The following is a 27,117-nucleotide window of genomic DNA, read 5'->3' as shown; positions in this document are numbered from 1 at the left end:
TGGCCCACCCAGGCAGGTCTGGAGACACGGGGAGTTAGAGAGACAGAGGTGGATAAGGAGCCCTGCCGTGTGGGGAGCTAATGAAACAAGAACTCCATGGCTCAGATGAGCAGACCAAGAACCCGGGAACTGGAGGCTTGAATGGGAATAGGGCTGATGAGCCAGGATGGGGTGGGACAGATGGGACGCCTAGAACTACCCCCTGGAGCTGGCGTCTTGCAGCAGAAGTGCTCTAGGGCGGGCAAGGGGTGAGCTGAGCGGTGGCCCCCAGCCCCCAGACCTCCCTCCCTGCCCCGCCCCAGGACAACTTCGGCCTGGAGCTGGCCGCCGTGGAGGCAGCGGTGCGGAAGCACGAAGCCATCGAGACGGACATCGTGGCCTACAGTGGCCGGGTGCAGGCGGTGGACGCTGTGGCCGCAGAGCTGGCCGCTGAGCGCTACCATGACATCAAGCGCATCGCCGCGCGGCAGCACAACGTAGCGCGGCTCTGGGACTTCCTGCGGCAGATGGTGGCCGCCCGGCGGGAGCGGCTTCTCCTCAACTTGGAGCTGCAGAAGGTGTTCCAGGACCTGCTCTACCTCATGGACTGGATGGAAGAGATGAAGGTACCCGCAGATGCTGCGGTCGGGCAGAGATGGTCGGGACCGTGCTGGGGGGGTGGCGATGAGCAGGTTCCCTCAGCTACTCAGCCAGGTCTTTGCAGAGTGTACACCAGTTTGGGGCCCTGTCCTCGGTTCAGATAAGCAGACTGCTCCCTGTCCTCGTGGGGCTCACGTTCCAGGGGGAGGAGACTGATGATAAAACCCTTGGCCCGTCCGTAAACAATATAGCAGCTGGGTGTGAAACCTATGAGGAAACAGCAACAGGCCATGTGATGGAGTGGTCCAGGAAGGCCTCCCTGAAAAATGCCTTTTAAGCTGAGAGCAGAGTGGAGCTCTGAGGAAAGAATGTTCCAGGCCAAAGGAACAGAAAGGCCCTGGGCCTGCTCATGCGTGGCACGTTCCAATGAGAAGGGAGGACCGCGGGTACAGTAAGAACAGGGGCCGGGGGTCTGGGGCACAGGGGATGAGGTCAGAGAGGAAGTAGCCAGCTCACTTAAGGCACACAGGCCTGGTCAAGGAGTTTGGATGTTACTCAGAGTAATGTGGAGCACTGAAGGTGCTTAGAAGGTTTTGAAAAGGGGGAGAGACATGATTCTGCATTTTCACATTTTTTTAAAATGTCACTTTGGCTGCTATTTGAAGAAGGGCTGTGGGCAGCCAGAGTGGGAGCTGAGAGACCAGTCCGAGGCTGTTGCAGTGATCCAGGCGAGAGATGGGGATGCGGATAGGCCAGGAGAGACAATGACGATTTCTGGGGGGCCGGGGATGGAGCCGCGACCATAGGAGGGTGGGGATAATTCTGGGGCTGAGAAAATGAGTCAGCACAGAGATTCCTGGAGCAGGATTTAGTAAGAAAGTCGTCCCGCAGGAGGGGAGTTGAGTGCAGAGGCCAGGGTGCCAGGACAGAGCTCAGGGGTCCCTATGTGTGTGAGTGAGGGCTGACGGACGGACGGAAGCAGGCTTGCTCACGTGGGTGCGATCAAGTGGAGCTGCCCAAAGAGTCAGGTTGTGTGGTTGATCCTTGGAAGACAGGGCGAGGGGTGTGTGTGTGTGTGTGTGTGTGTGTGCGTGTGCGCGTGCGTGCGTGGGGCAGGGCAAGAGCCTCGGCTCACAGGGAACTGTGCAGCTCTCAGACGGGCATCGACATGCCCGGCGTGCCCCACAGGGCCGGCTGCAGTCCCAGGACCTGGGCAAACACCTGACGGGAGTGGAGGACCTGCTGCAGCTGCACGAGCTGGTGGAAGCCGACATCGCCGTGCAGGCCGAGAGGGTGCGGGCAGTCAGTGCCTCTGCACTGCGCTTCTGCGACCCCGGGAAAGGTGACAGCGGGGGAAGGGACTGGGAAAGGGAGGGGCTGGAAGGAGGACAGTAAAAGCCAAAGCAGCAAGATGGGAAGAACCTGGGGACAGGAAAGGCGATGGGTGGTTGGTGGGTGGCAGAGTGAGAAGTGTGGGGTGGGGGGGTTGGAACTGGGGGGACACACACAGGAGGCGGAGGGCTGGGCCACAGCTCTTGGCCCTCTGGTGTGACCTTTGCAGAGTACAAACCCTGTGACCCCCAGCTGGTGTCGGAGCGGGTGGCTGCCCTGGAGAAGAGCTATGAGTCGCTGTGCGAACTGGCAGCGGCTCGCAGGGCCCGGCTGGAAGAGTCCCGGCGGCTCTGGCGCTTCCTCTGGGAGGTGGGCGAGGCTGAGGCCTGGGTGCGGGAACAGCAGCACCTCCTGGCCTCGGCAGAAACCGGCCGGGACCTGACCGGCGTCCTCCGCCTGCTCAACAAGCACACCGCCCTGCGGGGCGAGATGAGTGGCCGCCTGGGGCCCCTGAAGCTCACCCTGGAGCAGGGCCAGCAGTTAGTGGCCGAGGGCCACCCTGGGGCCAGCCAGGCAGCCGCCCGCACCGCTGAGCTCCAAGCCCAGTGGGAGCGGCTGGAAGCCCTGGCGGAGGAGCGGGCCCAGCGGCTCGCCCAGGCCGCCAGCCTCTACCAGTTCCAGGCGGACGCCAACGACATGGAGGCCTGGCTGGTGGATGCGCTACGCCTGGTGTCCAGCCCTGAGCTGGGGCACGACGAGTTCTCCACGCAGGCCCTGGCCCGGCAGCACCGGGCCCTGGAGGAGGAGATCCGGGGCCACCGGCCCACGCTGGACGCACTGAGGGAGCAGGCGGTCGCCCTGCCGCTCGCGCTGTGCCGCGCACCCGAGGTGCAGGGCCGCGTGCCCGCCCTGCAGCGGCACTACGAGGAGCTGCGGGCCCGGGCGGGCGAGCGCGCCCGCGCCCTGGAGGCCGCCCTGGCGCTCTACACCATGCTCAGCGAGGCCGGGGCCTGCGGGCTCTGGGTGGAGGAGAAGGAGCAGTGGCTCAACGGGCTCGCCCTGCCCGAGCGCCTGGAGGACCTGGAGGTCGTGCAGCAGAGGTAGGCGCCCTGCCCCCTGCCCCCTGCCCCCCACCCCCGCCTCCAGACTGGCCTTGTGAACTGGGAGCCAGCGTGTGGGGTGACGTCCGGCCATAACCCGCCTGCTCCTGCTACCCCACTTTGAGTCTTAGCAGGCGTCTGTTTTTGGTTTTAATGAAAAATGTTAAACATACTCAGAAATAGAAACCTTATTCAACAGACTCAGCCAGATTCAATAATCATCAGCATCATGCTCTGTTAGACTGATTTTCCTTTTCAAAAGCAAATCCCCAATGGGAATGTTTCACCTCTGTACTTTCCAGGAACGTAGAAGTTTGTGATACAAGTAAATTGTTTTATCACTGTCTGTGGAGACTTAAAAATAGCTAAGGCTTTGAAGTTATAAGCCTTTTAGACAGAGACACGGATTAATCTCTCATAAAGTAGCTTTATTTACAGAATAAGAAATCTTAAAATTTAGAAAGCATGTTTTTCTCATAGAACCACCCACAATACCATTATCAGATAAAACAAAATTAGGAATTCCTTGATGTCATCTACTACTCAAACTGTAGTCAGATTTTCTGGTGGTTTTTAAAATATAATGAAAGATATTTTTTTCTTGTTGTTTTCAAGATATCCCATGACAGGAGTCAGGAAAGTACCACCCCTGTGTCAAATCGAGCCTCTGCTTGTTTTTGTAAATAAAGCTTTATCGGAACATGGCTATACCCATTCATTTACATATCATCCTTTAGCATTAAAGGATGCATTAAGGATGCCTTAGCATTAAAACAGCCTGGCTGAATACATGTGAGAAAGATCAAATGGTTCACCAAACCTAAAATATTTACTTCCTGACCCAGGGATCAAAGCTGGGTCTCTCGCATTGCAGGCAGATTCCTTACCATCTGAGCCACCAGGAAAGCCCCAAAATATTTACTGTCTGACCCATTTGCAGAATCTGCTCTAGGAAAATATGAAATGTTTCTGGGGAAAGATATGCTTCACTTATTTATCACTTAAATTTTTTTTTAGTCCTCGGTTCAGTTCGGTTCAGTCGCTCAGTCATGTCCAACTCTTTGCGACCCCATGAATCGCAGAACGCCAGGCCTCCCTGTCCATCACCAACTCCCGGAGTTCACCCAGACTCACGTCCCAACGAGTTAGTGATGCCATCCAGCCATCTCATCCTCTGTCGTCCGCTTCTCCTCCTGCCCCCAATCCCTCCCAGCATCAGAGTATTTTCCAATGAGTCAACTCTTCGCATGAGGTGGCCAAAGTACTGGAGTTTCAGCTTTAGCATCATTCCTTCCAAAGAAATCCCAGGGCTGATCTCCTTCAGAATGGACTGGTTGGATCTCCTCGCAGTCCAAGGGACTCTCAAGAGTCTTCTCCAACACCACAGTTCAAAAGCATCAATTCTTAGGTGCTCAGCTTTCTTCACAGTCCAACTCTCACATCCATACATGACCACTGGAAAAACCATAGCCTTGACTAGACAGACCTTTGTTGGAAAAGTAATGTCTCTGCTTTTGAATATGCTATCTAGGTTGGTCATAACTTTCCTTCCAAGGAGTAAGCGTCTTTTAATTTCATGGCTGCAGTCACCATCTGCAGTGATTTTGGAGCCCCCAAAAATAAAGTCTGACACTGTTTCCACTGTTTCCCCATCTATGTCCCATGAAGTGATGGGACCGGATGCCATGATCAGTTCATCTTTAAACACATATTAGTAAGGTGGGACCCAGGTAGGCAGCTAAGGGGTAAGTCCCAGGAGGAATAAGGGAGCTTGTGCTGAAGGGTGAGGTCTGCTGCTAGGGATTAGTTTGACTTGTTGTCCAGCTGTTCCTGACCTTTAATTTTCACCACGTTTTTGAGCAGCTCTAGAGGTAACAGTTTTTCTAGTTGATTAGTGGGAGTGGGGGGCTCCCCCTGATCCACAGATGCTGTGAACCATGTAGGGAAGAGATGCAGAGTCCCCTATAAATAAGCCTCATGTTGACAGAAAGGAGTTCTCTTGGGCACCTAAGGGAGGTGGCCCAATGCACCACTGCCTCCTGCCGCTCACCTCCAGCTCTTCCACCCATCAGGTTTGAGACCCTGGAGCCCGAAATGAATGCACTTGCTGCGCGAATTACTGCCGTGAATGACATCGCAGAACAGTTGCTGAAGGCCAACCCGCCAGGGAAGGACAGCATTGTCAACACCCAGAAGCAGCTCAACCACAGGTGGGGTGAGAAAACACGCAGCAGACAGGATGGCAGCCGGAAGGGAGTTGGTAGAGATGAGATGGAGGCTAAAGACGAGGAGAGAAAGCCATCTGGAAGTCCAGGGGAAGGGGGCTGGTGATGAAAGAGATGGAAATGGGTTAAAGGTTGCCTGGGGCTTCCCTGGCAGCTCAGTGGTAAAGAATTCACCTGCCAATACAGGAGATGCAGGTTCGATCCCTGGGTCAGGAAGATCCCCTGGAGAAGGAAATGGCAACCCACTCTGGTATTCTTTCCTGGGAAGTCCCATGGGCTGGGGAGCCTGGCAGGCTACAGTCCATAGCGTTGCAAAGAGCCAGACATGACAGCGATTAAACAGCAACACCAAAAAAAGGTCATTTGAAGAGGCTTGGGCCTGGACTGGGGGCAGACAAGGAGTTGAGGGCAGACGAGTAGGGAGCAGCCTTTGCAAACAGCAGGTGGTAGCATAAATCAAGGGAGAGAGAAGCAGGAAGAAGCTGCAGAATATACCTGGAAAGGGCAGGGAAGCTGAGCAACTCCAGACGCCCCCTCGGCCCTCAGGTGGCAGCAGTTTCGGTCTCTGGCGGACGGCAAGAAGGCAGCCCTGACGTCAGCCCTGAGCATCCAGAACTACCACTTAGAGTGCACAGAGACACAAGCTTGGATGAGAGAAAAGACCAAGGTCATCGAGTCCACCCAGGGCCTGGGTAACGACCTGGCTGGCGTGCTGGCGCTGCAGCGCAAGCTGGCTGGCACTGAGCGGGACCTGGAGGCCATCGCCTCCCGGGTGGGCGAACTGACCCGAGAGGCAAATGCCCTGGCTGCTGGCCACCCTGCCCAAGCCCCTGCCATCAACGCCCGGCTTGGAGAGGTGCAGGCCGGCTGGGAGGACCTCAGGGCCACCATGCGGCGGCGAGAGGAGTCGCTGGGCGAGGCGCGACGGCTGCAGGACTTCCTGCGCAGCTTGGATGACTTCCAGGCCTGGCTTGGCCGCACGCAGACCTCCGTGGCCTCTGAAGAAGGACCGGCCACCCTGCCTGAAGCCGAGGCCCTCCTGGCCCAACATGCAGCCCTGCGGGGAGAGGTGGAACGGGCCCGGAGCGAGTACAGCCAGCTGCGGGCTGTGGGTGAGGAGGTGACCCGGGACCAGGCTGATCCCCAGTGCCTCTTCCTGCGGCAGCGACTGGAAGCACTGGGAACTGGCTGGGAGGAGCTGGGCCGCATGTGGGAGAGCCGGCAAGGCCGCCTGGCCCAGGCCCATGGTTTCCAGGGCTTCTTGCGGGATGCTCGCCAGGCCGAAGGCGTTCTCAGCAGTCAGGTAAGAGTCCGGGGGGCAACGTCCCAACCAGGAAGAAGTGGGTCAGGGGAATGTGAAGGACTGATGGATGGGGAGAGAAATGGCAGCAGGTGGAATAGCTGAGCAAACAGGATGAGCAGGGGGAACACGGCCAAAAGGGTGAGGGACTTCCCTGGCAGTTCAGTGGTTAAGACTCTGCACTTTTGCTGCAAGGGGCACAGGTTTGACCCTTGGTCAGGAAAGTTCCACATGCCATGAGGTGTGGCCCCCCCCAAAAAAAGGAATGAAAAAAAAAAAGAGAGAGATGTAAATGTAACTTGACCAAACTGACATAAGAAGAAATAGAAAACCTAGCTTGTCATAACTATTAAGGAAATGTAAACAGCAGCTATAAATAAGATGGGGCAGGATTTGGAGCATTGAAGGCACTCCAGCCCAGCTCCCTTTTAACCTGAGATTTCCACATAATCAGCACCATCCCTCTGTCTCTGAGCCAGAGTCTCCTGCCCCACCCCGGGCGGCGTCCGTGTCTCAGATGGCCGCCCTTCGAAGGTTCCTTCTGGGAAGCTGGGTAGTGAGCTCAGTGTCTCCCCTCCCACAGGAATATGTCTTGTCTCACACGGAGATGCCAGGGACCCTCCAGGCCGCCGATGCCACCATTAAAAAACTGGAAGACTTCATGAGCACCATGGAGGCCAACGGTGAGCGGATCCGTGGTCTTCTGGAAGCTGGACGCCAGCTGGTGTCGGAAGGCAACGTCCATGCCGAGAAGATCCAGGAGAAGGCAGACTCGGTGGAGAGGAGGTACCATGAGGACGGTGGGCAGGTGGGGGGCCCTAAAGGAAACCCAGTGAAAACAGGATGAACACGGCGCTCAGACCCACAGACGGGGGTCAGGAGCTGACCAAACCTAGAGAAGGAGGAACCAAGTGGTTGCAGAGCTTCTGGGTGGAGAAGTTCTGCCTCCCCGACACTGGGGTGAAATGAAGCCCCTAAGGTAGCTAGATACCGGACCTCAGGATTCCTGGGTTGTCACGTGGTTCTCCTGGAAGGTATTGTCCCCATAGGAGGAGGACCGAAAGCATCTAGGTTAGATAGAACAGGGGTTTCCAACCTCCAGGATCTAATGCCTGATGATCTGAGGTGCAGCAATGCAATAATAATAGAAATAAAGTGCAGAGTAAATGTAACGTGTTTAAATCATTCCCAAACCATCCCCCGCCCCCACCCTGGTCCATGGAAAAAAATTGTCTTTCACAAAAACAATCCCTGGTGCCAAAAAAGGTTGGAGACTGCTGAATTAGAGGGTCATAACCCTTTCAGAGCACGTTCAAGGGCTCCACAAAGGCCTGTCATTACAGACACAAGAAGAATCAAGAAGCAGTGCAGCAGCTTTTGGGCCGTCTTCGGGACAACCGAGAGCAGCAGCACTTCTTACAAGACTGTCACGAGGTGAAGCTCCCTGCCCCCGCGTCACCTCTGACACTGCCTGGCCACCCCTTTCCCACAGCACTCTCGCTCTCTGAGCCTAGAATAAGGCCCCTGCAGTGTCAGCTGAGCAAGTGAACCCCTGCCTGGCTTCTCCCCGCGTCCCCCAGCTCCCCCGATGCACCCTCGCCCCTTCCAGCCTCACGCTACCCTCCCTCTGAAATGCTCTCCGCCCTCCTCCATCCCTGCTCACCGCCCTGTCCAGCTGAAGCTCTGGATTGATGAGAAGATGCTGACGGCGCAGGACGTGTCCTACGACGAGGCCCGCAACCTGCACACCAAGTGGCAGAAGCACCAGGCGTTCATGGCCGAGCTGGCCGCCAACAAAGACTGGCTGGACAAGGTGGACAAGGTGAGCGAGGGGACGGCAGCAGCAAGAAGGGAGCGTCCGGGGCCTCCTCCCGTCAGCATCCCAGCCTCTGTGCAGGGGAGGGTCCTGGCTTCAGGATCGGGCTTAGAGATCGTGGAGCCCTAGAAGCCAAACCTCCAAGGTCTAGAGGACAAATGTCTTAGGCCTATGGGCCAGTGACTCCAAAACTTTGAAAAAGGACAAATCAGCAGGGAGCCAGCCTGCAGCTCGGGCTTCCCAGGTGGCACTAGTAGTAAAGAATCCGCCTGCCAGTGCAAGAGACGTGAGAGACACAGGTTCCATCCCTGGGTCAGGAAGATCCCCTGGAGGAGGGCACAGCAACCCCCTCCAGCAGTCTTGCCTGGAGAATCCCATGGACAGTGGATGGCCTGTGGTCCATAGGATCACAAAGAGTCAGACACTACTATGCAACTTAGCACACACACAGCCTGCAGGTTTGGGTCAGCATGATATCTATTCTTGGTCCAGAAGAGGATGATACTCTTCAACAGGGTCAGCAAACTTCTGTAAAAGGGGCAGGCAGTAAATATTTTAGGTTGTATGGGCCACACAGTTTCTGCTGCAACTACTTGACTCTGCCAGTGTCACAAAGCAGCCAAAGAGAATACATAGATGAATGAGCGCGGCTGAGTTCCAATAAAACTTTATTTATAAAGACAAATGGTGGGCCAGATTTGGCCCTTGGGCCACAGTTTGTCAACAGTGCTTTAGAGTCTTGCTTTCCTGGCACTTGGTCTCCACACCCAGCTCTTCTTCAAGAGCTGAGCACAGGTAAAACTTAATTTCCACTCAGTGAGTATTCCTGGACAACATCCTGTGTGCTCAGCGCTCTGCTAAGTACTGCAAGGTACATAAAAAGACTCTTTCCTTCCCTCAAGGGCGTGACGATTGGGAAGAGGAAGAGACCAGTGTGGATCTGGTTTCTTCATTTGTTCAGCAAATATTTACTCGGTGCTAGGCCTGGTGCAAGGCCTGGTGTTCGCCGCTGAATGGGGAACAAAGGTGATTCCACTGCATGCTCCACCCTCAAGGGATGACGCTGGAGCCAGGATCTGAGACATGTACATAAACTGCTAAATTCAGCACAAAGCAGAACATGAGGAATGTAATCAGAGAGAGCCCAATAAGCTAAGGAGAGAGGAGATGTGGGAATCCTGGAAGCAGGAGCCTGCAGGGAAGTTCATGAAGGATGGGTAGAATTTGTACAGGCAGAGATGTTGGGGGAAAGATGTTTCTTGGTAGAGAAACCGGAAACCAGGGATGTGGACATGGGGCACCTATATGGGGGCAAGGATGCAAGTCCTTTTGGCAGGAGCACAGGCTGTGTGAAGGGGCTATGGGGGTGAAAGTGGGCTGGGACATGAAAAACCCAGATCACCACATAAGGACTGCACAAGAGCATTGTGCTGAGGGTGTGTGAAGTTACCCAGCTGAGCTTGGCTCTGGCGCTCTTCATCCTGGCAGCATATGGAAAATGGCCTGAAGGCAGTGTCTCGGTTCTGTTTACCTAGTAGCAAGGCTTCCAGCGCAAGCCACTTCCATGGGAGGTGATCCAGGGAAGCCAGTAGGGGGTGGGGAGATGAGGTGGAGAAGGGAAGGCCGTCAGCAAAGGGTCCACTACCATGCTGGTGACCCCAGGGGGCACCTGGCGCTCAGTCCTCATGGGACACCTGGGAGACCATGTGGAACAGACATAGTTATCCCAGCCAAAGCAAGCACGCCCGGTATTCATCCACCAATTTCCTGTCACAGGTTGAGGGCCGCTTTGGGGGGCAGTAACTCCTTGGCACATCCAGGCCACCTGGCATGCAGACCACACCATGCTGGCCTCACCTTCCCAGAAACCAAAGTCCCCACGCAGAAAGGATGGGAGTGGGGAAACCAGGCGAGACTCACTCGGTGAAGGGTGATGAGCTGAGAAACGTGAAATGATGGCCAGTGACACGCGACCATGTGCAGTGTGCCCCTGGGAACCACAAGCACCACGAGACACCGGAACTCACAATAAGGAGAGAGTGCAATGGCCTCTGAACCAAGATAAGTTCTGGCCTTGAAGAAGCCCGGAGGGTTTACTCAGCAGCGAGGGTAGGGAAGTTCAGGAAGCTTGGAGAACACCCGAGAACTTGGTGTGGTTGCCCTCACTTCAGGTGTCTGCTGTCCTTTGGATCTCGTTCTGCTACTGGCCCGTGAAGTTCAGTGGCATCTAATTCTGACACTGACCCCTTCCTTGTCGCACACCCAGGAAGGGCGGGAGCTGACTCTGGAAAAGCCGGAGCTGAAGGCTCTGGTGTGGGAGAAGCTGGAGGACCTGCACCGGCGCTGGGACGAGCTGGAGACCACCACCCAGGCCAAAGCCCGCAGCCTCTTTGATGCCAACCGAGCTGAGCTGTTTGCCCAGAGCTGCTCCGCCCTGGAGAGCTGGCTGGAGAGCCTGCAGGCCCAGCTGCACTCGGACGACTACGGCAAGGACCTCACCAGCGTCAACATCCTGCTCAAGAAGCAGCAGGTACGCCGCGGGCCTTTGGTGGGGCTGGTGAGCGGGAAATGAGGAGATGGGAGTCAGCAGCTCTGAGATTCACGAGGCCGTGCCCAGGCCTCACAGACGTCTTAACTGGCATCTCTCAAAGCAATTTCCATGGCTCACCAGTGTTGGAATCTCTAGGAATGTGTGTCAGTCAGAGTAAAGTTGGGAGATGGACAGCACATTCTAACTTGAACAAGGAAATTTTAGGGGAAAGAACTCTTAATTAATAAAAAGGCGGTTACCTCCCAATGGGGTAAAAAGTACTCCAAAGCAAGGGTCAGAAAAAAACTTTTCTGTAAATGGCCAAATGATATTGGGTTGGCCAAAAAGTTCATCCCGCTTTCTCTAAGATGTGGAAAAATCCAAACAAATCCAGTATTTTGAGTTTTAAGGGTCATACAGTCTCTGTCGGATGAGATGGTTAGATGGCATCACCGACTCAGTGGACATGAACTTGAGCAAACCCCGGAGATGGTGAAGGACAGGGAAGCCTGGCGTGCTGCAGTCCATGGGGTTGCAAAGAGTCAGACATGACTTAGTGATTGAACAACAGCAACAGTCCCTGTCGTAACTGTTCAACTCTGTCCTTGTAGGGTAAAAGCAGCCACAGGTGATGTGTAAAAAAGAATAGTGTGGTGTGTGGCAATAAAACTTTATTGACAAAAACAGGCAGGGGACAGGGTTTGCTGACCCCTGCTCTAATGAATACAGGAATAGCAAATGTAGGGAAGAGTTATGTCCCTAGGACTGGGGAGGGGGTCCCCAGGAAGGACTGAGATGCCCTCCCCCTACCCCAAGGCTGAGTTTCAGACCTTGTTGGAGAAGGCACAGGTCTGCTGGATGGCGTAGAAATTTGCTGGGGTATCACAAACCAGAGAGGTCTGAAGCTGGCAGGCCAAGGCTGGACGGCATGGCACTGGGATGCCAGCAAAACTTGGTGTAGGATAAGAGCCACCAGGTCTCCTGTAGGAGCTAGAAGAAAAACAGGCTGGAACCATAAATAGAAGCCCATGCCTCGCCTTTTCATAGTGGTGTCCCTCCAGCGCCCTCTATGGACAAGTCCTAGTATTGCACCAGCAGACCAAGGAAAAATCTTTACAGGGTTAGGTTCCAAGACTCAAAATGGGCAAAGGTGTACTTGAAACTGAGATGGATTGGAGAAGACCAAGAGACCATAAGTTGATTACTGGCACAGATAGCACACCCCCTGGATTCTTAGATATATTGAAGTTTGAAATCCATTGATGTAGGCGAGGAAGAGATACTCTCCCTGGGTTGAGCTGTATGGATAAGAATTCATGATCAGCTTGATATAGACTAGTGTCTCTGCTGACTTTGAAGGTGGAAGCACGGTGCTAACATCTGCTTCCTCTTCCGGTTGGCAGATGCTGGAAAGGGAGATGGCTGTGCGAGAGAAGGAGGTGGAGGCGATCCAGGCGCAGGCAAAAGCGCTGGCCCAGGAAGACCAGGGTGCGGGGGAGGTGGAGAGGACCTCGAGGGCAGTGGAGGAGAAGTTCAGGGCTTTGTGCCAGCCCATGGAGGAGCGCTGCCGGCGCCTGCAGGCCTCCCGCGAGCAGCACCAGTTCCACCGGGACGTGGAGGATGAGATCGTGAGTCTCCGGGACCTGGGACAGGGTTAGAGTCTGCATCGGGGTAAACGGCCCCCTGCCTTTGGCTTTCTGTCTCCTTCCTGGGTGCTGGGGGTGGATGCCAGCAGGGCTCTGTTGTCTCTTCCCTTGGGCATTGGAAGTCAACCCTCTGGCAACACCCAGGGATACCCTCTAGGCCCCTTGCCCCCAGAACCAGAGCCCTGGAAAACCTTCCACCGGGAACCCCTTCCCAGCCAACCCCTGGCTCTTACTTTGCCCTCCGGACTCCTCCTCTTTCTCATCCAGTTGTGGGTGACAGAGCGGCTACCCATGGCTAGCTCCATGGAACATGGCAAGGACCTGCCCAGTGTCCAGCTCCTCATGAAGAAGAACCAGGTGAGGCAGAGCCTAAAGGCAAAAGAAGGGGTCCCAAGAGCCTCCCCAGACTTGAATGTTTGTTTGTTTGGCTGCCCTGGGATCTTAGTTGCGGCACGAGGGATCTTTTAACTCTTAGTTGCAGTATGTGGGATCTAGTTCCCTGACCAGGGATTGAACCCAGGCGCCCTGTGTTAGGAGCACTGAGGCTTAGCCACTGGACCACCAGGGAAGTCCGAAAAGTTTGTTTTCTTGAGACCTGGAGTTTCCCTGGCTGCCCCTGATGCTGGGCATAATCCGAGACTTCAGTGGGTCTCCTTTCCTCGCCTCAGGAGGGTGGGTTCCCCTAGTAGTAGACCCTGAGGATTGAAGGGGCACCTTCGTCACAGCCTTGGGCCAGAAAAGAGGGGAAGTGAAGAGGACTCAGGGAGGATGAGAAGCAGAAGTGTGAAGGGGGGCTTGTGTGGAGTAAGTGTAGGGTGAAGGGGTTCCCTCAGCAAGCCTTTCAGCATCTCCTCTGTTGCTGCGGACAGACGCTGCAGAAGGAGATCCAGGGTCACGAGCCCCGGATTGCGGACCTGACGGGGCGGCAGCGCGCTCTGGGTGTGGCATCAGCAGGCCCCGAGCTGGCAGAGCTCCAGGACATGTGGAAGCGCCTGCGCCACGAGCTGGAGCTGCGAGGGAAGCGACTGGAGGAGGCCCTGCGGGCCCAACAGTTCTATCGCGATGCCGCAGAGGCTGAGGCCTGGATGGGCGAGCAGGAGTTACACATGATGGGCCAGGAGAAGGCCAAGGTGAGAGCCAGGGCAGAGCTCAGGCTGCGTCTTCCCCCCGCCCCCTGACCCTTACCCCCTACTGCCCCTGTCCCCTTCCCCAGGACGAGCTGAGCGCCCAGGCGGAGGTGAAGAAGCATCAGGTATTGGAACAAGCCCTGGCCGACTATGCCCAGACCATCCACCAGCTGGCAGCCAGCAGCCAAGACATGATTGACCACGAGCATCCAGAGAGGTGAGTCCAGCAGGCAGCAAGGGGGCCTGTCCCGGGGGCTGCAGGGGAGAGGGGTGGGGAGTAGGGGGAGGGGGGTGCAGCCAGGTTCAGGAAGGCCAGGAGACTGCAGAGCCTTCTGACCTGTGTGTGTACAGAACCATCTAGAAAGCTGGGGAAGCGGGGACGGGGCAAGTCATTGAGGGGCCAAGAGGGCCAGGACTCCTCAGCCTAGGCCAGGGGTCAGAGCGGTGCGTCCTCTCCACTCCCCGCAGCACCCGGCTGTCGATCCGCCAAGCCCAGGTGGACAAGCTGTATGCCGGCCTGAAGGAGCTGGCGGGCGAGCGGCGGGAGCGTCTGCAAGAGCACCTCCGGCTGTGCCAGCTGCGCCGGGAGCTGGACGACCTGGAGCAGTGGATCCAGGAGCGCGAGGTGGTGGCCGCCTCGCACGAGCTGGGCCAGGACTATGAGCACGTGACCGTGAGTGCGGGGAGGACGGCGGCCACACGTGGGCTTCCGGGGGGAGGGCTAGCGCCTCATCCTGAGTGGAGCCCCAAGGGGCAGGGGCGCAAGACCAGGGGCTGCAGATGCTGTTCGTTGAGTTTTGAGGTGTTTTGTTGAAAGAATTGTGCAGAGAGGAGGAGGCAGGACTGCACATAGACATGGGCAAGAGAAGAGTGACCAGTCACTCTTTTCCAACAGAACTCAGCAGTATAGGGGGCATGAGGTTCCCCTCTGTGGTTTGGGGGTGGGGGTTTGGACCCTCACTGGTGCAGAAATATAGACCGTACTTAGGGTACCCTTGTCAGAAGACTAAAGGTTCCGAGCACCGCTTTACTGGGGGCTGGAAGCTTGGGGTGTGTCAAAGGCAGGGTCAGTGGGAACCAGTTGCTTTTGTTCACCAACTTGGCCCTGCTGAAGTGGCCCAGGGCCAGAAATGGGTTCTCAGTGTGAAAGGACTTGCCCCCCGCCGCCCCTGAGGTAGGTACCACACTCTCCAGCCTCACAGCACTGTCCGGGCAATGGCTTCCTCCACCAGATGCTCCGGGACAAATTCCGTGAGTTCTCGCGGGACACGAGCACCATCGGCCAGGAGCGCGTGGATGCTGCCAATGCCCTGGCCAACGGGCTCATCGCTGGGGGCCACGCCGCCCGGGCCACGGTGGCCGAGTGGAAGGACAGCCTCAACGAGGCCTGGGCTGACCTGCTGGAGCTGCTGGACACGCGGGGCCAGGTGCTGGCGGCCGCACACGAGCTGCAGCGCTTCCTGCACGGGGCGCGCCAAGCACTGGCGCGCGTGCAGCACAAGCAGCAGCAGCTTCCCGACGGGACCGGCCGGGACCTCAACGCCGCCGAGGCCCTGCAGCGCCGACACTGTGCCTTCGAGCACGACATCCAGGCCCTCAGCGCCCAGGTCTGACCCAAGCGTGGGTGGGGGCGACGGTGTCTGAGGACACTCAGTGGGGAATGCAGTGGGGGGACTGGAGGGTGGGCATGCCCTGCAGGGCCACATAAGCATGAGCTCAGAATGCTTCCAGGGAACCATCTCTGGCCAGGGGACATCTAGCCACTGTGTCCACACCCGGAATGACAAGGCTCTTTGAGGGCCCGTGACATTTTCTTTTTTTAAATTGATTTTTATTTTGGGCTGCACTGGGTCTTGGTTGCTGCGTGCGGGCTTTCTCTAGTTGTGGCAAATGGGGGCTGCTCTTCGTTGCAGAGCACAGCATGTGGGACCTTCCCAGACCAGGGGTGGAACCCAGGTCCCCTGCATTGGCAGGTGGATTCTTAACCACCAGGGAAGTCCGGCCCCATGACATTTTCAAATGGTTCCGGGAGCTAGAAGATTCTTTCCTTTGTACTAAAATCCATCTGTTGCTCCCACTCAGACATTAGCCCTACAAAAAATAAGCATAGTTCCTTCCTCCAGCCATTTAAACCCAGGAGGGCCCCCCCACCCTAGTCCCTTCTTCAGGCTAAAAATCTCCTTCTAGCAATCTCTGAGGTCCTCCATGTGCTGGACAGGCTTCTGAAAGCTCAGCCAGCTAATGGCCCTTTTAAAGCATTGACCCCCAGGCTAAGCCCAGGCCCCCCAGTAGGGCTCCACAGGGCAGCGTGTGACAGGGCTGACTCTGAATACCAGCCCCCATCTTTCCCAGTGGCCCCCTCACCCCCACCCCACTTCTCCCCCTGCTTCCCCAGCTGGTGAACTGGGCAGGAGGTGAAGAGTAGGGGCCAGGACTGAGGGAGGCTGCAGCCCCTCGCAGTCTCCTGGCTCGCCTTAACTTTGACCCTGGCCCCTGCAGGTCCAGCAGGTGCAGGACGACGGCCACCGGCTCCAGAAGGCCTACGCCGGTGACAAGGCTGAGGAGATCGGCCGCCATATGCAGGCCGTGGCCGAGGCCTGGGCGCAGCTTCAGGGGAGCTCTGCTGCCCGCCGCCAGCTGCTGCTGGACACCACGGACAAGTTCCGCTTCTTCAAGGCCGTCCGGGAGCTGATGCTGTGGATGGACGGGGTGAACCTGCAGATGGACGCCCAGGAGCGGCCCCGGTGAGACCCACAGTGTCTGGTGGCCTCCAAGGGCTACGGGTTCGTGGCTGGGAGAGGGTGATGGGCAGCGGGTGATGCGGTCTCTGTGCCCCCAGGGACGTGTCTTCCGCAGACCTGGTCATCAAGAACCACCAAGGCATCAAGGCCGAGATTGAGGCCAGGGCTGACCGCTTCTCCTCCTGTGTCGACATGGGGCAGGGGCTGCTGGCCAGGAGCCACTACGCGGCAGAGGAGGTGGGTGAGGCCTGGGCAGAGCCGGTCACCCTCACTGGGGAGGCCTGAATGCTGGGTTCTCCTCGGAGTCTTCCTGCTTCTTCTCATTCCTTCTGTGCTGAAACCTTTCACCGTCCCCTCAGGGTTGTTTAGGGATTTCCCCATTTGATTTTTCTGTCTGCCTCTTGAAATAAAAAAACCACCAGTGAGGACTTACTATACGGCACATGGAATTCTGGTCAATGTTGTGTGGTGGCCTGGATGGGAGCGGGGTTGGGGGAGAATGGATACCCGAGTATGCATGGCTGAGTCCCTTCGCTGTTCACCCGAAGCTGTCAGAACGCCGTTCATCAGCTATACCCCAATACAAAATAAACAGTTAAAAAAAAAGATATCATTAGTAAGACCCCCCGGAAAGGCCCTGCTGAGTGCTAATTCGCATCTCTGCCTCCCCAGATCTCAGAGAAGCTGTCTCAGCTTCAGGCACGGCGCCAAGAGACAGCTGACAAGTGGCAGGAGAAGATGGACTGGCTGCAGCTTGGTGAGCCGCTGTAGAAAAACCACCAGGGGCTCCGGGCCCTGGGGGGTACACCGGGGGCCTTGTACCCTGTAGTTTCCAGAGTAGGTGAGACCAGGAATCCTGGGTGTGGAACCCAAGACCTCTGCCCCGGGCTGCCTGGCTCTGCCCTGAGCTCCTGCTCTGGGGCGGTGTCCTTCTCGGTGTCCCTGTTCCCAAAGTGGCCATAGTGCCCTGCCGTTGCCCACTCTGACTTGCCACCTCTCTGCAACCTGCCCCCCCCCTGCAGTTTTGGAGGTGCTGGTGTTCGGGAGAGATGCAGGTGTGGCGGAGGCTTGGCTGTGTAGTCAGGAACCGCTGGTGCGAAGCGCTGAGCTGGGCTGCACAGTGGATGAAGTTGAGAGCCTCATCAAGCGGCACGAGGCCTTTCAGAAGTCTGCAGTGGCCTGGGAGGAGCGGTTCAGCGCGCTGGAGAAGCTCACGGCGGTGAGGGCAACCAGGACCCCAGAAACACTGGCCCCCTCCCTCTGCCCCAGGCTCCGCACACTCTCCTGCATGAAGAGGACATTTCTCCTCTTCCCATTGCTCCAGGCTCTCCTAGATGTGAGCCAAAGGTACCCTGTGGTCACCTCACCTCTGGGAGCCATCATTTTCCCTGGGTGGCGCTAAGAGACAGCATCTCCCCCATGGCTCCTCATCCCCACCTTCTTCTGGTTTTCTCTTCTCATCCTTCCTGTTTCGTCAGACCAGAGCTGAGACACTTCAGCTTTCCCCAGCACCCCAGACCTTCTATGCTCTGACCTCAGAATTTCTTGGCAGCTGGAGGAACAGGAGAAGGAGCGGAAAAGAAAGAGGGAGGAAGAGGAACGGAGGAAGCTGCCCCCTCCTCCAGAACCCCCGGCCAGTCCTCCCGAAGGGCACCTGGTGGACAGCCACACGGCCCCTGCCACTGCCCGGGACGGGTGAGAGCTGGGACACCTGGGGGAGGAAAAGGAGGCTGAGCCAGAGCCACCCCACCACTTAGCGTTCTCTGTCGCCCCTGCCGTTCTAGAGTGCACCCCCGCCTGCCGGCCAGTGTGAACGGCGTCTGCACAGATGCAGAGGGCCCCCAGGTGAGTCCTCCCATCCGAGCACCCTGTCAGAATCTTAGCCCCTCCCCCTCTTGCATCTGCTTAACAGCATCTTGTCCTTGCAGCCCCTGATGGAACAGCAGAGACTTGAGCAGGGCGGCCTCCCAGAAGGGCCTGTGAGTTACTCCTGGGGGTGTGGGTGTTGATAACTAGGAGATAAGGGACGCAAAGGGGTGTGAGCCGGGCGGTGGGGACACTGGGGTCAGGAGAGGGCAGAGACTCCCAGGAAACATGGGGGTGGGAAGACCCGCTCCTGGACTTGGAGCTTCACGCCCTTCAGGCCGGATGTCTCCCGCCTCACCTTTTGTGACACAGGCCCCACTGTTTCCACAGGGGTCCGGTGCCGGGGACGAGGCCAACGGGCCACGGGGAGAGAAGCAGGCCCGGACACAGGGCCCGACCCCTCCGATAATGCCCCAGAGCAGGTCATCCGAGTCCGCCCGGGTCGCCACCTTGCCCACTCGAGGCCCGGAGCTCTCCGCCCAGGAACAGATGGAGGGGTTGCTGTGCCGCAAACAGGAGATGGAGGCCTTTGGCAAGAAGGCCGCCAACAGGTACTGGGTCTGGCCACACCGCGCAGAGGCCCTTTCAGCTCCTGGTTCTAGACAGGCTTGCCCAGAACCTCTTCCTAGATTGGGGGAAGGGGTAGGACTCAGGAGCCATGTGGGGCCTCGGTGGGGGCGGGAGGGCCGGGAAACTATAAACAAGATGGGCCTAAGGTGGCACTGGTGTTAAAGAACCCGCCTGCCAATGCAGGAGACATAAGAGAGGTGGGTTCGATCCCTGGGTCAGGAAGATCCCCTGGAGGAAGGCATGGCAACCCACTCCAGTATTCTTGCCTGGAGAATCCCCTTGGACATAGGAGCCTGGTGGGCTACAGTCCATAGGGTTGCAAAGAGTCAGACACGACTGAAGCAACTTAGCAATGACAGGAGTGGCCCTGGGAGTCCTGTGACCACCAGGCTGTTCCCAGGGTGGCTGGCCCCTCAAAGGCCAGCCAGGCACCTGTGTTTCCTCCTCACCTGCACTACGTTCCCCACCCCCCACCCCCAGGTCGTGGCAGAACGTGTACTGTGTCCTGCGGCGCGGGAGCCTTGGCTTTTACAAGGATGCGAAGGCAGCCAGTGCCGGAGTGCCGTACCATGGAGAAGTGCCTGTCAGCCTGGCCAGGGCCCAGGGCAGCGTGGCCTTTGATTATCGAAAGCGCAAGCATGTCTTCAAGCTGGGGTAGGAATGGACAGGAGGGAGGCTCCCAGTGATACAGCCGCGAGGGCACTGGGCCAGGCGTTTGGGAACAGCAACATCGACGAGGGAGAGGCGGGGGCTCTGGTTGTGCTCACACGCAGGGTAGCGGGAGCACCACGGCGCAGGCCTGTCAAGATGAGCAATATCCTGCAGGGGAGAGTTGTCAGCAGGATGCGGGCACTGCCCTGTCTCCGAGGCCCCCGCGGGCCTGCCCCTGCCTGCCGGCCGCCGGGGGCAGAAGTGAGCGTGCCCTCGTCCTCGGCAGCCAATCAGGAAGGAGCTGCTTTGGCCCCACCCCCGGTCCTGAGACTCGGAAGAAGGTGCAGAAAGGGTCTAGACGAGTTGGCTCTGAGCATCGGGGGCTGTTCTCCCGTCTGGTCTCTGGAGGATAAGGCTGTGTTGCCAGCCCTGAGCTGGCCGGTCAGAGTCTCAGCTCTGCCCTGAGTTTTCTCTCTTTCCCAACAGCTTACAAGATGGGAAGGAATATCTGTTCCAGGCCAAGGATGAGGTGAGCTGTCCCCTTCCCTCCGTGCTGCCTTGGAGCCCTTCAGATGTACTCTTTATTTCCTCACCTCTCTCTCGTTTTGCCTGTCTGAAGTGTCTCCTTCTTTGATGCCGGACAACCCACATTGTGCCAACTGGATGTTTGTGAAGGCTGCACCAAAACACGTTCCCTCCCTTAAAGGGGTCTTTTTCCGCAGAGAGATGGGGCAGGCACCTCTGCCTCCTCTCCCCTCCCCACTGAGTGCGAGCCACAGCCGCCGGTAGCGCAGCCTCTAAGCTGACCGGGTGTCTTTCCGCGCCCCTTGCAGGCAGAGATGAGCTCGTGGCTGAGGGTGGTGAATGCAGCCATTGCCACCGCGTCCTCCGCCTCCGGAGAGCCTGAAGAGCCAGCGGTGCCCAGTGCCACGCGGGGCATGACCCGGGCTATGACCATGCCCCCGGTGTCACCGGCCGGGGCTGAGGGACCTGTCGTGCTTCGCAGCAAGGATGGCAGAGAACGAGAGCGAGAAAAGCGCTTCAGCTTCTTCAAGAAGAACAAGTAGTTGGGGGCGAGACTCCCAGGCCAACTGCCTCCCTCTGTCCAGGAAACTGCCAGGGACCGTGGACAAGGATCACCCTCTTGTCAGGACAACTGCCTGCTGCTAGGGTCTGTTGCCAAGGTCAACCCATCACCAGGAACTGTCTCTGGGGACAAGTCAGTGTTCCCAAAGGCAACCCTTCTTTTCTGCTATTTAATTCTAGACTGGTGGTGGGGCGCAGGCAACCCCCAATTCCACTCCTCCCCCTCCCCTCTTTCCCCGGCCTTACGCCTCTGTCCCCACCACGGGCGCAGGCAGCGCCACACCCTCTACGAGGCCATGTGGGGAATGGCTCCCCTGCCCAGGGTCCTTCTCCCACCACAGCTAGGGCATGCCATCCAGTCCTCGCCCCTGGGGACCAGCCAGGAACCTCTCAGAGCGGAAGCAGGACCTGGGGGCTAGATTGCCAGATGACGGGTCAGAAACTCCGAAGCTGCCCCTTCCCATCCTCCCTCGTCCTCTGACTCAAGCAGCCCCTCCATCTCCAGCAACTCTCGACAGCTTCCAAGTGTGAGTTGTTTGGGGCCAACCACAGCCTTGAGTCTGGCCAAGGAGGTGATTAAACAGCTCAGCTTCTCTTACTGCCTCTGGGTGTCTTTGATTTCCTGACCACAGACCTCTCTAGCCATGCCCAAGTTCTTCCCTCTGGCCCGGATCTCCTGTGTGTCAGGTGTCCACCAGCATCCAAGCCCACCAAGAACCATATTATTCTGTAAGCCTCCCTACCATGGTCTCATTTCCCCATGGTAATGACCGCCACTTTGCTGGGTTGACCTGTGTCAAGCCTCTTTTTAGACCAGAGAAGTTCTCCATGACGTTAGCAAGCAGTATTCATGTTAGAAGGCAGTGAAGGACCGCTGCCGTGGTGCACAACTTTCTTCACTCATGATTCTCCCAACTGTTTTCAAAAATGGAAGGCAGCGGACTCCCCTAGTGGGTCAGTAGTGAAGGTGCCATGCTCCTGATGCATGGGGCCTGGGTTTGATCCCTGGTCAGGGAACTAGATCCCATATGCTGCAACAAAGATTGAATATCCCATGTGTCACAACTAAGACCTAGCACAGCCAAATAAGTAAATATTAAAAAAAAAAAAAAAGGAAGGCAGTAGAGCCCTGTCACACCTAGTATCAGCCACGGCTCCGCCTGATGGTGGAAAGTGGATACAGGCAGTGATTACTGGCCCCGCCTTCTGTCTCGATGGAGAGGACCCCAATAAGGGGTCAAGGGAGTTCAGGTTCTCAATCCACTGACCAATAGAATGGTATCACCCTGGGAAGCCATGAGGCACATCCTAAGTACAAAACAAACACGCAGGAAAGTGTATTCTAGATCCAGTGAGGTATTAAAGTCGATGACTTTCCCCGTGGTCTCTGGCTCGGCCACTGAAGGTTTCAGGGCAATAGTATTTGCCTTGGTGGCCTCCTATAGGAAAAGCTTTGCTCTTTCATTGTTTCCCATCCATACACAAACAACCATTTTCGGGGCTCAGAGATCTTTCCAGGAAAGCAAGCTCCATCATTAGCATAGTAGGCCAAGGGCCCCAGCTGAGCAGACCCTCCCATCAGCATGATAAAGACAGGGTCAGGTGTGTGCAGGCCCAGAAAGTTCCCAAACATGAGCTGTAGTAGATTAGACAGCTCACAGAATAATTACCACTTTCTCTCCAGAAGAGCAGACTCAGTACTTAAAAGCAGACATGTGATAACATAACTGGAACACTCTGTCGTGAGACATCAGCACTACATGGATACCTTCTTTTGTTCTCCAGGTATAACTGAGATCTCCGCTGTAGGAAGAGAAAGTCACACATTGTGGGGTGCTCGGGGAGGCTGGGTGGATGCACTCCTTGGTGGCAAGCCTGGGCATTGGGAGAGAAAGCAATAATTGGAGATTTTAGAAGGAAAAAAATGTGTATTAGGGTGAGAAAACAGTGGAGAAATTAGCGTTTTAACTCATAAACAGGGCAGCCAAATGAAGCAGTCCTGCAGAATGCAGTCAGACACAGTGAGTGGAGATGTAATAAAAATATGGTTTGAGCATTTACATACACACGGTAGCTGAAGCTACCTGAGTCCACGAATCCTTAAGGACAGGACGTAGAAGGGGATAAACATAAAGTCAGGAAGTTAAGTCTCGTAAGGGAGACACCTTCGGAAACGAGTGGACGAAAGTTCCAGGAAGGATGAGAGAATGGAATGGAGCAGTGATGGATATGAGGCAGATTAGAGCACAAAAATACAATAACGCAGGCTCCACGAATCAATGGGGAAATAGGGACAGACGAAAATGGATTAATTATTTAGAGGAAAATGTTTGCATTCTTACCTAACCCCACTTCCAAGGGCAAACTCGAGATCTGTGCTGACCAGTGTGGCAGGCACGAGTCACGTGCAGCCACTGAGCATGTGAAGTCTGGCTAGTCCGACTGAGGTGTGCTCTAAGTGTAGAATGCTTTCTGGATTTTGAAGACTGAAAAGGAAAAAAGAATTTAAAACATCTCAATAATTTGTATTTGATGATACGTTGCAATATTTTAGCTATATTGGATCTCAAAAATATTAAAGTCAATTTCAACTGTTTCCTTTTGTTTCTTAAATGTGTTTAATAGAAAATTTTGTATATGTTTCTCACATTATATTTCTATTTGGGTAGCACTGCTCTAAATGGACTACATACAGCCCTGAATGTGAAAGGTAAAAACATTAATGTTAATAGAAGAAAATGTAGGAGAATATACTTATGACCCAAGGGGACAGAAAAGGCCATTCTGTACAAAACTGCAAAAGCACACACTTTAAGGCAAAAATTGATTGTCAATCACATAAACAAATTAAGGATTTCTGTTCAATGAAGGACTCCATGGACAAAATTAATAATTAGATACGATGAGAGAAGATACTTGAAACTGACCTCTGGTGACCTCAGCCTGCAGCAGCTTGGAGTGGGGCTTGGGTTTCCAGCCAGAGACTGAGGCTGGATCGCAGCGGTGAGAGCACCAAATCCTAGCCACTAGACCAATGGTCAGTGACAAGGGCCCTGGCCCTTCAGCTTTGCAGAAAAGAATTCCCACAAAGACAGTAAGTAATGAAAAAGGTGACGTGTTTCTATTAGGAGGAAAAGGGGTACAACACATGGCAGAAAGCGAAGAACTAAAGAGCCTCTTGATGAAAGTGAAAGAGGAGAGTGAAAAAGTTGGCTTAAAACTCAATATTCAAATAACGAAGATCATGGTATCCAGTCCCATCACTTCATGGCAAATAGATGAGGAAACAATGGAAAGTGATAGACTTTATTTTCTTGGGCTCCAAAATCACTGCAGATGATGACTTCAGCCATAAAATTAAAAGACGCTTGCTCCTTGGAAGAAAAGCTATGACCAACCTAGACAGCATACTAAAAAGCAGAGACATTACTTTGCCAACAAAGGTCTGTCTAGTCAAAGCTATGGTTTGTCCAGTAGTCATGTATGGATGTGAGAGTTGGACTATAAAGAAAGCTGAGCGCCAAAGAATCGATGCTTTTGAACTGTGGTGTTGGAGAAGACTCTTGAGAGTCCCTTGGACTGCAAGGAGATCCAATCAGTCCATCCTAAAGGAAATAAGTTCTGAATATTCATTGGAAGGACTGATGCTGAAGCTGAAGCTGAAGCTCCAATACCTTGGCCACCTGGTGTGAAGAACTGACTCATTGGAAAAGACCCTGATGCTGGGAAAGATTGAAGGTGGGAGGAGAGGGACAACAGAGGGTGAGATGGTTGGATGGCATCACCGACTCAATGGACATGAGTTTGAGTAAGCTCCATAACTCAGTAACCCTAACTTGAGTAAGTTGGTGACGGACAGGGAAGCCTGGTGTGCTGCAGTCCATGGAGTCGCAAAGAATCGGACACAACTGAGCGCCTGAACTGACTGACAATGGACACACAGGTGGACTCAGAGACCATGTTGCTGAGTCACATCCTTGTGGCAGTTTGAATTACTTTTATGGGACATTTCCTTCAGATTTCCTTTGGCCAATCATTCTGATTTGCCTGGTTCACAGTCCATATTTTGTGCATCTCAGGATCCTCCCATGGATTCTACCGCAAAGGCCTGTGGGTAGAGCATCCCTTGACATCACTCCCCTTTGACCTCCAAGGAGCCTTTCTGCGTGTGTGTGGTCATAGAGGTCTCCTGTCTTCGAGAATGAGAAACATGTGTTCTGCACAGGGCCCAGCCTTCTCCCTTAATTGTCCTGCTAGTCTTGTCTTGGAGTTTCAGTCCACAGGGAATGAATCCCCTATCACTTTACTACGGAGAAATCCATTTACCTCCTGCCTCAAAACCAATGAGAGAGTAATATCTAGAATAGACAAGAAAATCCTGCAAATCAGCAACAAAAAAGAGACTGTAATCTGACAAGAAACATGGGGAAAAGATATAAACAGGAAAGTTACAGAAGAGTAAACCTCCCAAACTTAAGAGAAACAAGAGATGTTTAGGATCATTAGTAACGAGAGAAATGCAAATTAAAGCAACAATGATATAGCATTTTATACCTGGCAAAAATTAGAAAACTGGATCATGTCCAACACTGGCAGAGACACTGAGATGCAGGATCCCTCGGGTGGGAGGTGGACTGGTTTCCAGAGGACAAGCTGACACTACTTGCTCGAGTCAGTTCTGAGACAGTCCTGGGGTCCGGGACCTTTTGCTGCAGTGCTCCAGTGCTTGTGCCTGGACACAACTCTCCTCAGATGACGCGAAAAATAACTGCCTGCAGCCGCAATTTGGGCAAATTCTGGACCAAAAAGATACAAAGAGACCAAAAAACCCAACTGCCACTTTTGAGGTGCCTGAAGCAAAAAGCAAAAGCAGGATACTGCGCATGCTCCCTGCACTCAACACCACCTACTGCTAAGTTGCTTCAGTCGTGTCCGACTCTGTGTGACCCCATAGAAGGCAGCCCACCAGGCTCCGCCGTCCCTGGGATTCAAGAACACTGGAGTGGGTTGCCATTTCCTTCTCCAATGCAGGAAAGTGAAAAGTGAAAGTGAAGTCGCTCAGTCATGTCCGACTCCCAGCGACCCCATGGACTGCGCCCACCAGGCTCCTCCATCCATGGGATTTTCCAGGCAAGAGTACTGGAGTGGGGTGCCATTGCACCACCTAAGGAGGGGGCAAAACACCTAAGCCATCCCTCCAACCCAACCCCTGGACACACCCCTACCCTCACCCCATATAAAGAACAAGCTTGCGCCTCCCTGGGGAGCAAGCCAGCAAGGGGACCTGTTTGTTCTCACTTCCCCCTGCTGCAACAGGGGCCCCAGTAAAGTCTTGCCTGAATTTCTTGTCTGACCTCTGATCAATTTCTATTAATTGGAGAAAACCAAGAACCCTGGTTGGTAACAGTTTAATGTATACCCTATGACTCAGCAACCCAGAAATTCCATCCCAGTCCTAACTCCCCTCAAATTTTCACACCAATCTATTAGGGTACACATAATTAACATAAGGATGTCAACTGCAAGCTTATTTATATCAAGAATAAGGATTTAGAGGCAACGTGAGTGTCCTATGCTGGGAGATAGACAGATAAAATATGGTAGCTGCACACTGTGGAGTATTGCTCAGTAGTTAGATACCACACAATAATATAGGGCTTCCCTGGTGGCTCAGTGGTAAACAATCTGCCTGCCAATGATGGAGATGTGGGTTTGATCCCTCGGTTGGGAAGATCCCCTTGGAGAAGGAAGTGGTAACCTGCTCCAGTATTCTTGCCTGGAAAATCCCATGTACAGAGGACCTTGGTGGACTACAGTCCATGGGGTCGCTAAGAGTCGGACATGACTGAGTGACTTCACTTTCACTTTTCACTTTCATGCATTGGAGAAGGAAATGGCAACCCACTCCAGTGTTCTTGCCTGGAGAATCCCAGGGACAGAGGAGCCTGGTGGGCTGCCGTCTATGGGGTCGCACAGAGTCGGACACGACTGACGTGACTTAGCAGCAGCAGTAGCAGCAACTGCATAAATTAATTTACCCAAATAAAATTTACCCAAATGAACAAGGGTGGACTTTGTTTAGATCCATATCAGGAGAAACCAGATGTAAAAACAGATACTTGGGACAATCCAGTAGAAATTTAAATATATTAAAAAAAAAGAAATTTAAATATAAATATCAGATGATATTAGCGTAAAAAATTAGAGCTGATTTTTTAGAGGCAGTTAGTGAAAAACTTATAGGTGAAATGACATTACGACTGGAATTTGCCTTAAAAAAAACTCTAGCCCACCCACCCCCAACACACACACACAAAGCAAAGGGGCTGCATGAAATCAGATGAGCAAATGTTGATAATTGTCAAAGCTGAGTAAGGGGCCCAGGAGATTTCATAATATTCTCTATTTGTGCCTTTTTGAAAATGTCCACAATGAAACATTGTTTGCAATGGAAAAAGCAAATGTGCATTAAAAAGACATGTCTTACAGAAAACAAACTTATAGTTACTAAAGAGGAAGGTAGGGGAGGGAAAATTAGGAGTTTGGGA

At 54.7% G+C, this 27,117-nt stretch overlaps 1 protein-coding gene and 1 long non-coding RNA gene across 4 annotated transcripts in view; one reads left to right on the top strand and one right to left on the bottom strand.

Annotated features, from left to right (window-relative positions):
* The window catches only part of SPTBN2 (spectrin beta, non-erythrocytic 2), a 41,527-nt gene extending 20,360 nt beyond the window's left edge, over positions 1–21,167 (top strand). For both annotated transcript variants that reach the window (XM_044943743.2, XM_044943742.2), the window contains 26 exons: positions 303–605; positions 1,768–1,921; positions 2,141–3,011; positions 5,084–5,221; positions 5,783–6,539; positions 7,120–7,322; positions 7,880–7,970; positions 8,212–8,358; positions 10,619–10,882; positions 12,286–12,510; positions 12,796–12,885; positions 13,398–13,658; positions 13,742–13,872; positions 14,124–14,328; positions 14,888–15,262; positions 16,155–16,399; positions 16,495–16,633; positions 17,069–17,153; positions 17,419–17,615; positions 17,949–18,091; positions 18,181–18,241; positions 18,325–18,375; positions 18,593–18,813; positions 19,313–19,486; positions 19,970–20,012; positions 20,317–21,167. In XM_044943743.2, the coding sequence (XP_044799678.2) occupies positions 303–605; positions 1,768–1,921; positions 2,141–3,011; positions 5,084–5,221; positions 5,783–6,539; positions 7,120–7,322; positions 7,880–7,970; positions 8,212–8,358; positions 10,619–10,882; positions 12,286–12,510; positions 12,796–12,885; positions 13,398–13,658; positions 13,742–13,872; positions 14,124–14,328; positions 14,888–15,262; positions 16,155–16,399; positions 16,495–16,633; positions 17,069–17,153; positions 17,419–17,615; positions 17,949–18,091; positions 18,181–18,241; positions 18,325–18,375; positions 18,593–18,813; positions 19,313–19,486; positions 19,970–20,012; positions 20,317–20,550 (5,808 nt within the window). In that variant the 3' untranslated portion in view covers positions 20,551–21,167. The remainder of the gene's footprint in view (positions 1–302; positions 606–1,767; positions 1,922–2,140; positions 3,012–5,083; positions 5,222–5,782; positions 6,540–7,119; positions 7,323–7,879; positions 7,971–8,211; positions 8,359–10,618; positions 10,883–12,285; positions 12,511–12,795; positions 12,886–13,397; positions 13,659–13,741; positions 13,873–14,123; positions 14,329–14,887; positions 15,263–16,154; positions 16,400–16,494; positions 16,634–17,068; positions 17,154–17,418; positions 17,616–17,948; positions 18,092–18,180; positions 18,242–18,324; positions 18,376–18,592; positions 18,814–19,312; positions 19,487–19,969; positions 20,013–20,316) is intronic.
* A 236-nt stretch (positions 21,168–21,403) lies between these two features.
* LOC102407464 lies at positions 21,404–25,538 on the bottom strand. Of its 2 annotated transcripts, XR_003109681.3 has the most exons (3): positions 25,124–25,518; positions 22,912–23,055; positions 21,404–22,444 (listed from the first exon to the last, which is right to left on the bottom strand). It is a non-coding gene; the product is annotated as an uncharacterized LOC102407464 (long non-coding RNA). The 2 variants fall into 2 exon arrangements; XR_006551434.2 differs by having other exon boundaries at positions 21,404–23,055; positions 25,124–25,538.
* Between the last annotated feature and the right edge of the window lie 1,579 nt (positions 25,539–27,117).

The sequence above is a fragment of the Bubalus bubalis genome, chromosome 5, assembly GCF_019923935.1.
Source record: "Bubalus bubalis isolate 160015118507 breed Murrah chromosome 5, NDDB_SH_1, whole genome shotgun sequence".
NCBI lineage: Eukaryota > Metazoa > Chordata > Mammalia > Artiodactyla > Bovidae > Bubalus > Bubalus bubalis.
Note: the sequence above shows the minus strand (reverse complement) of the source record. Positions and strands in the feature narration are given on the sequence as shown.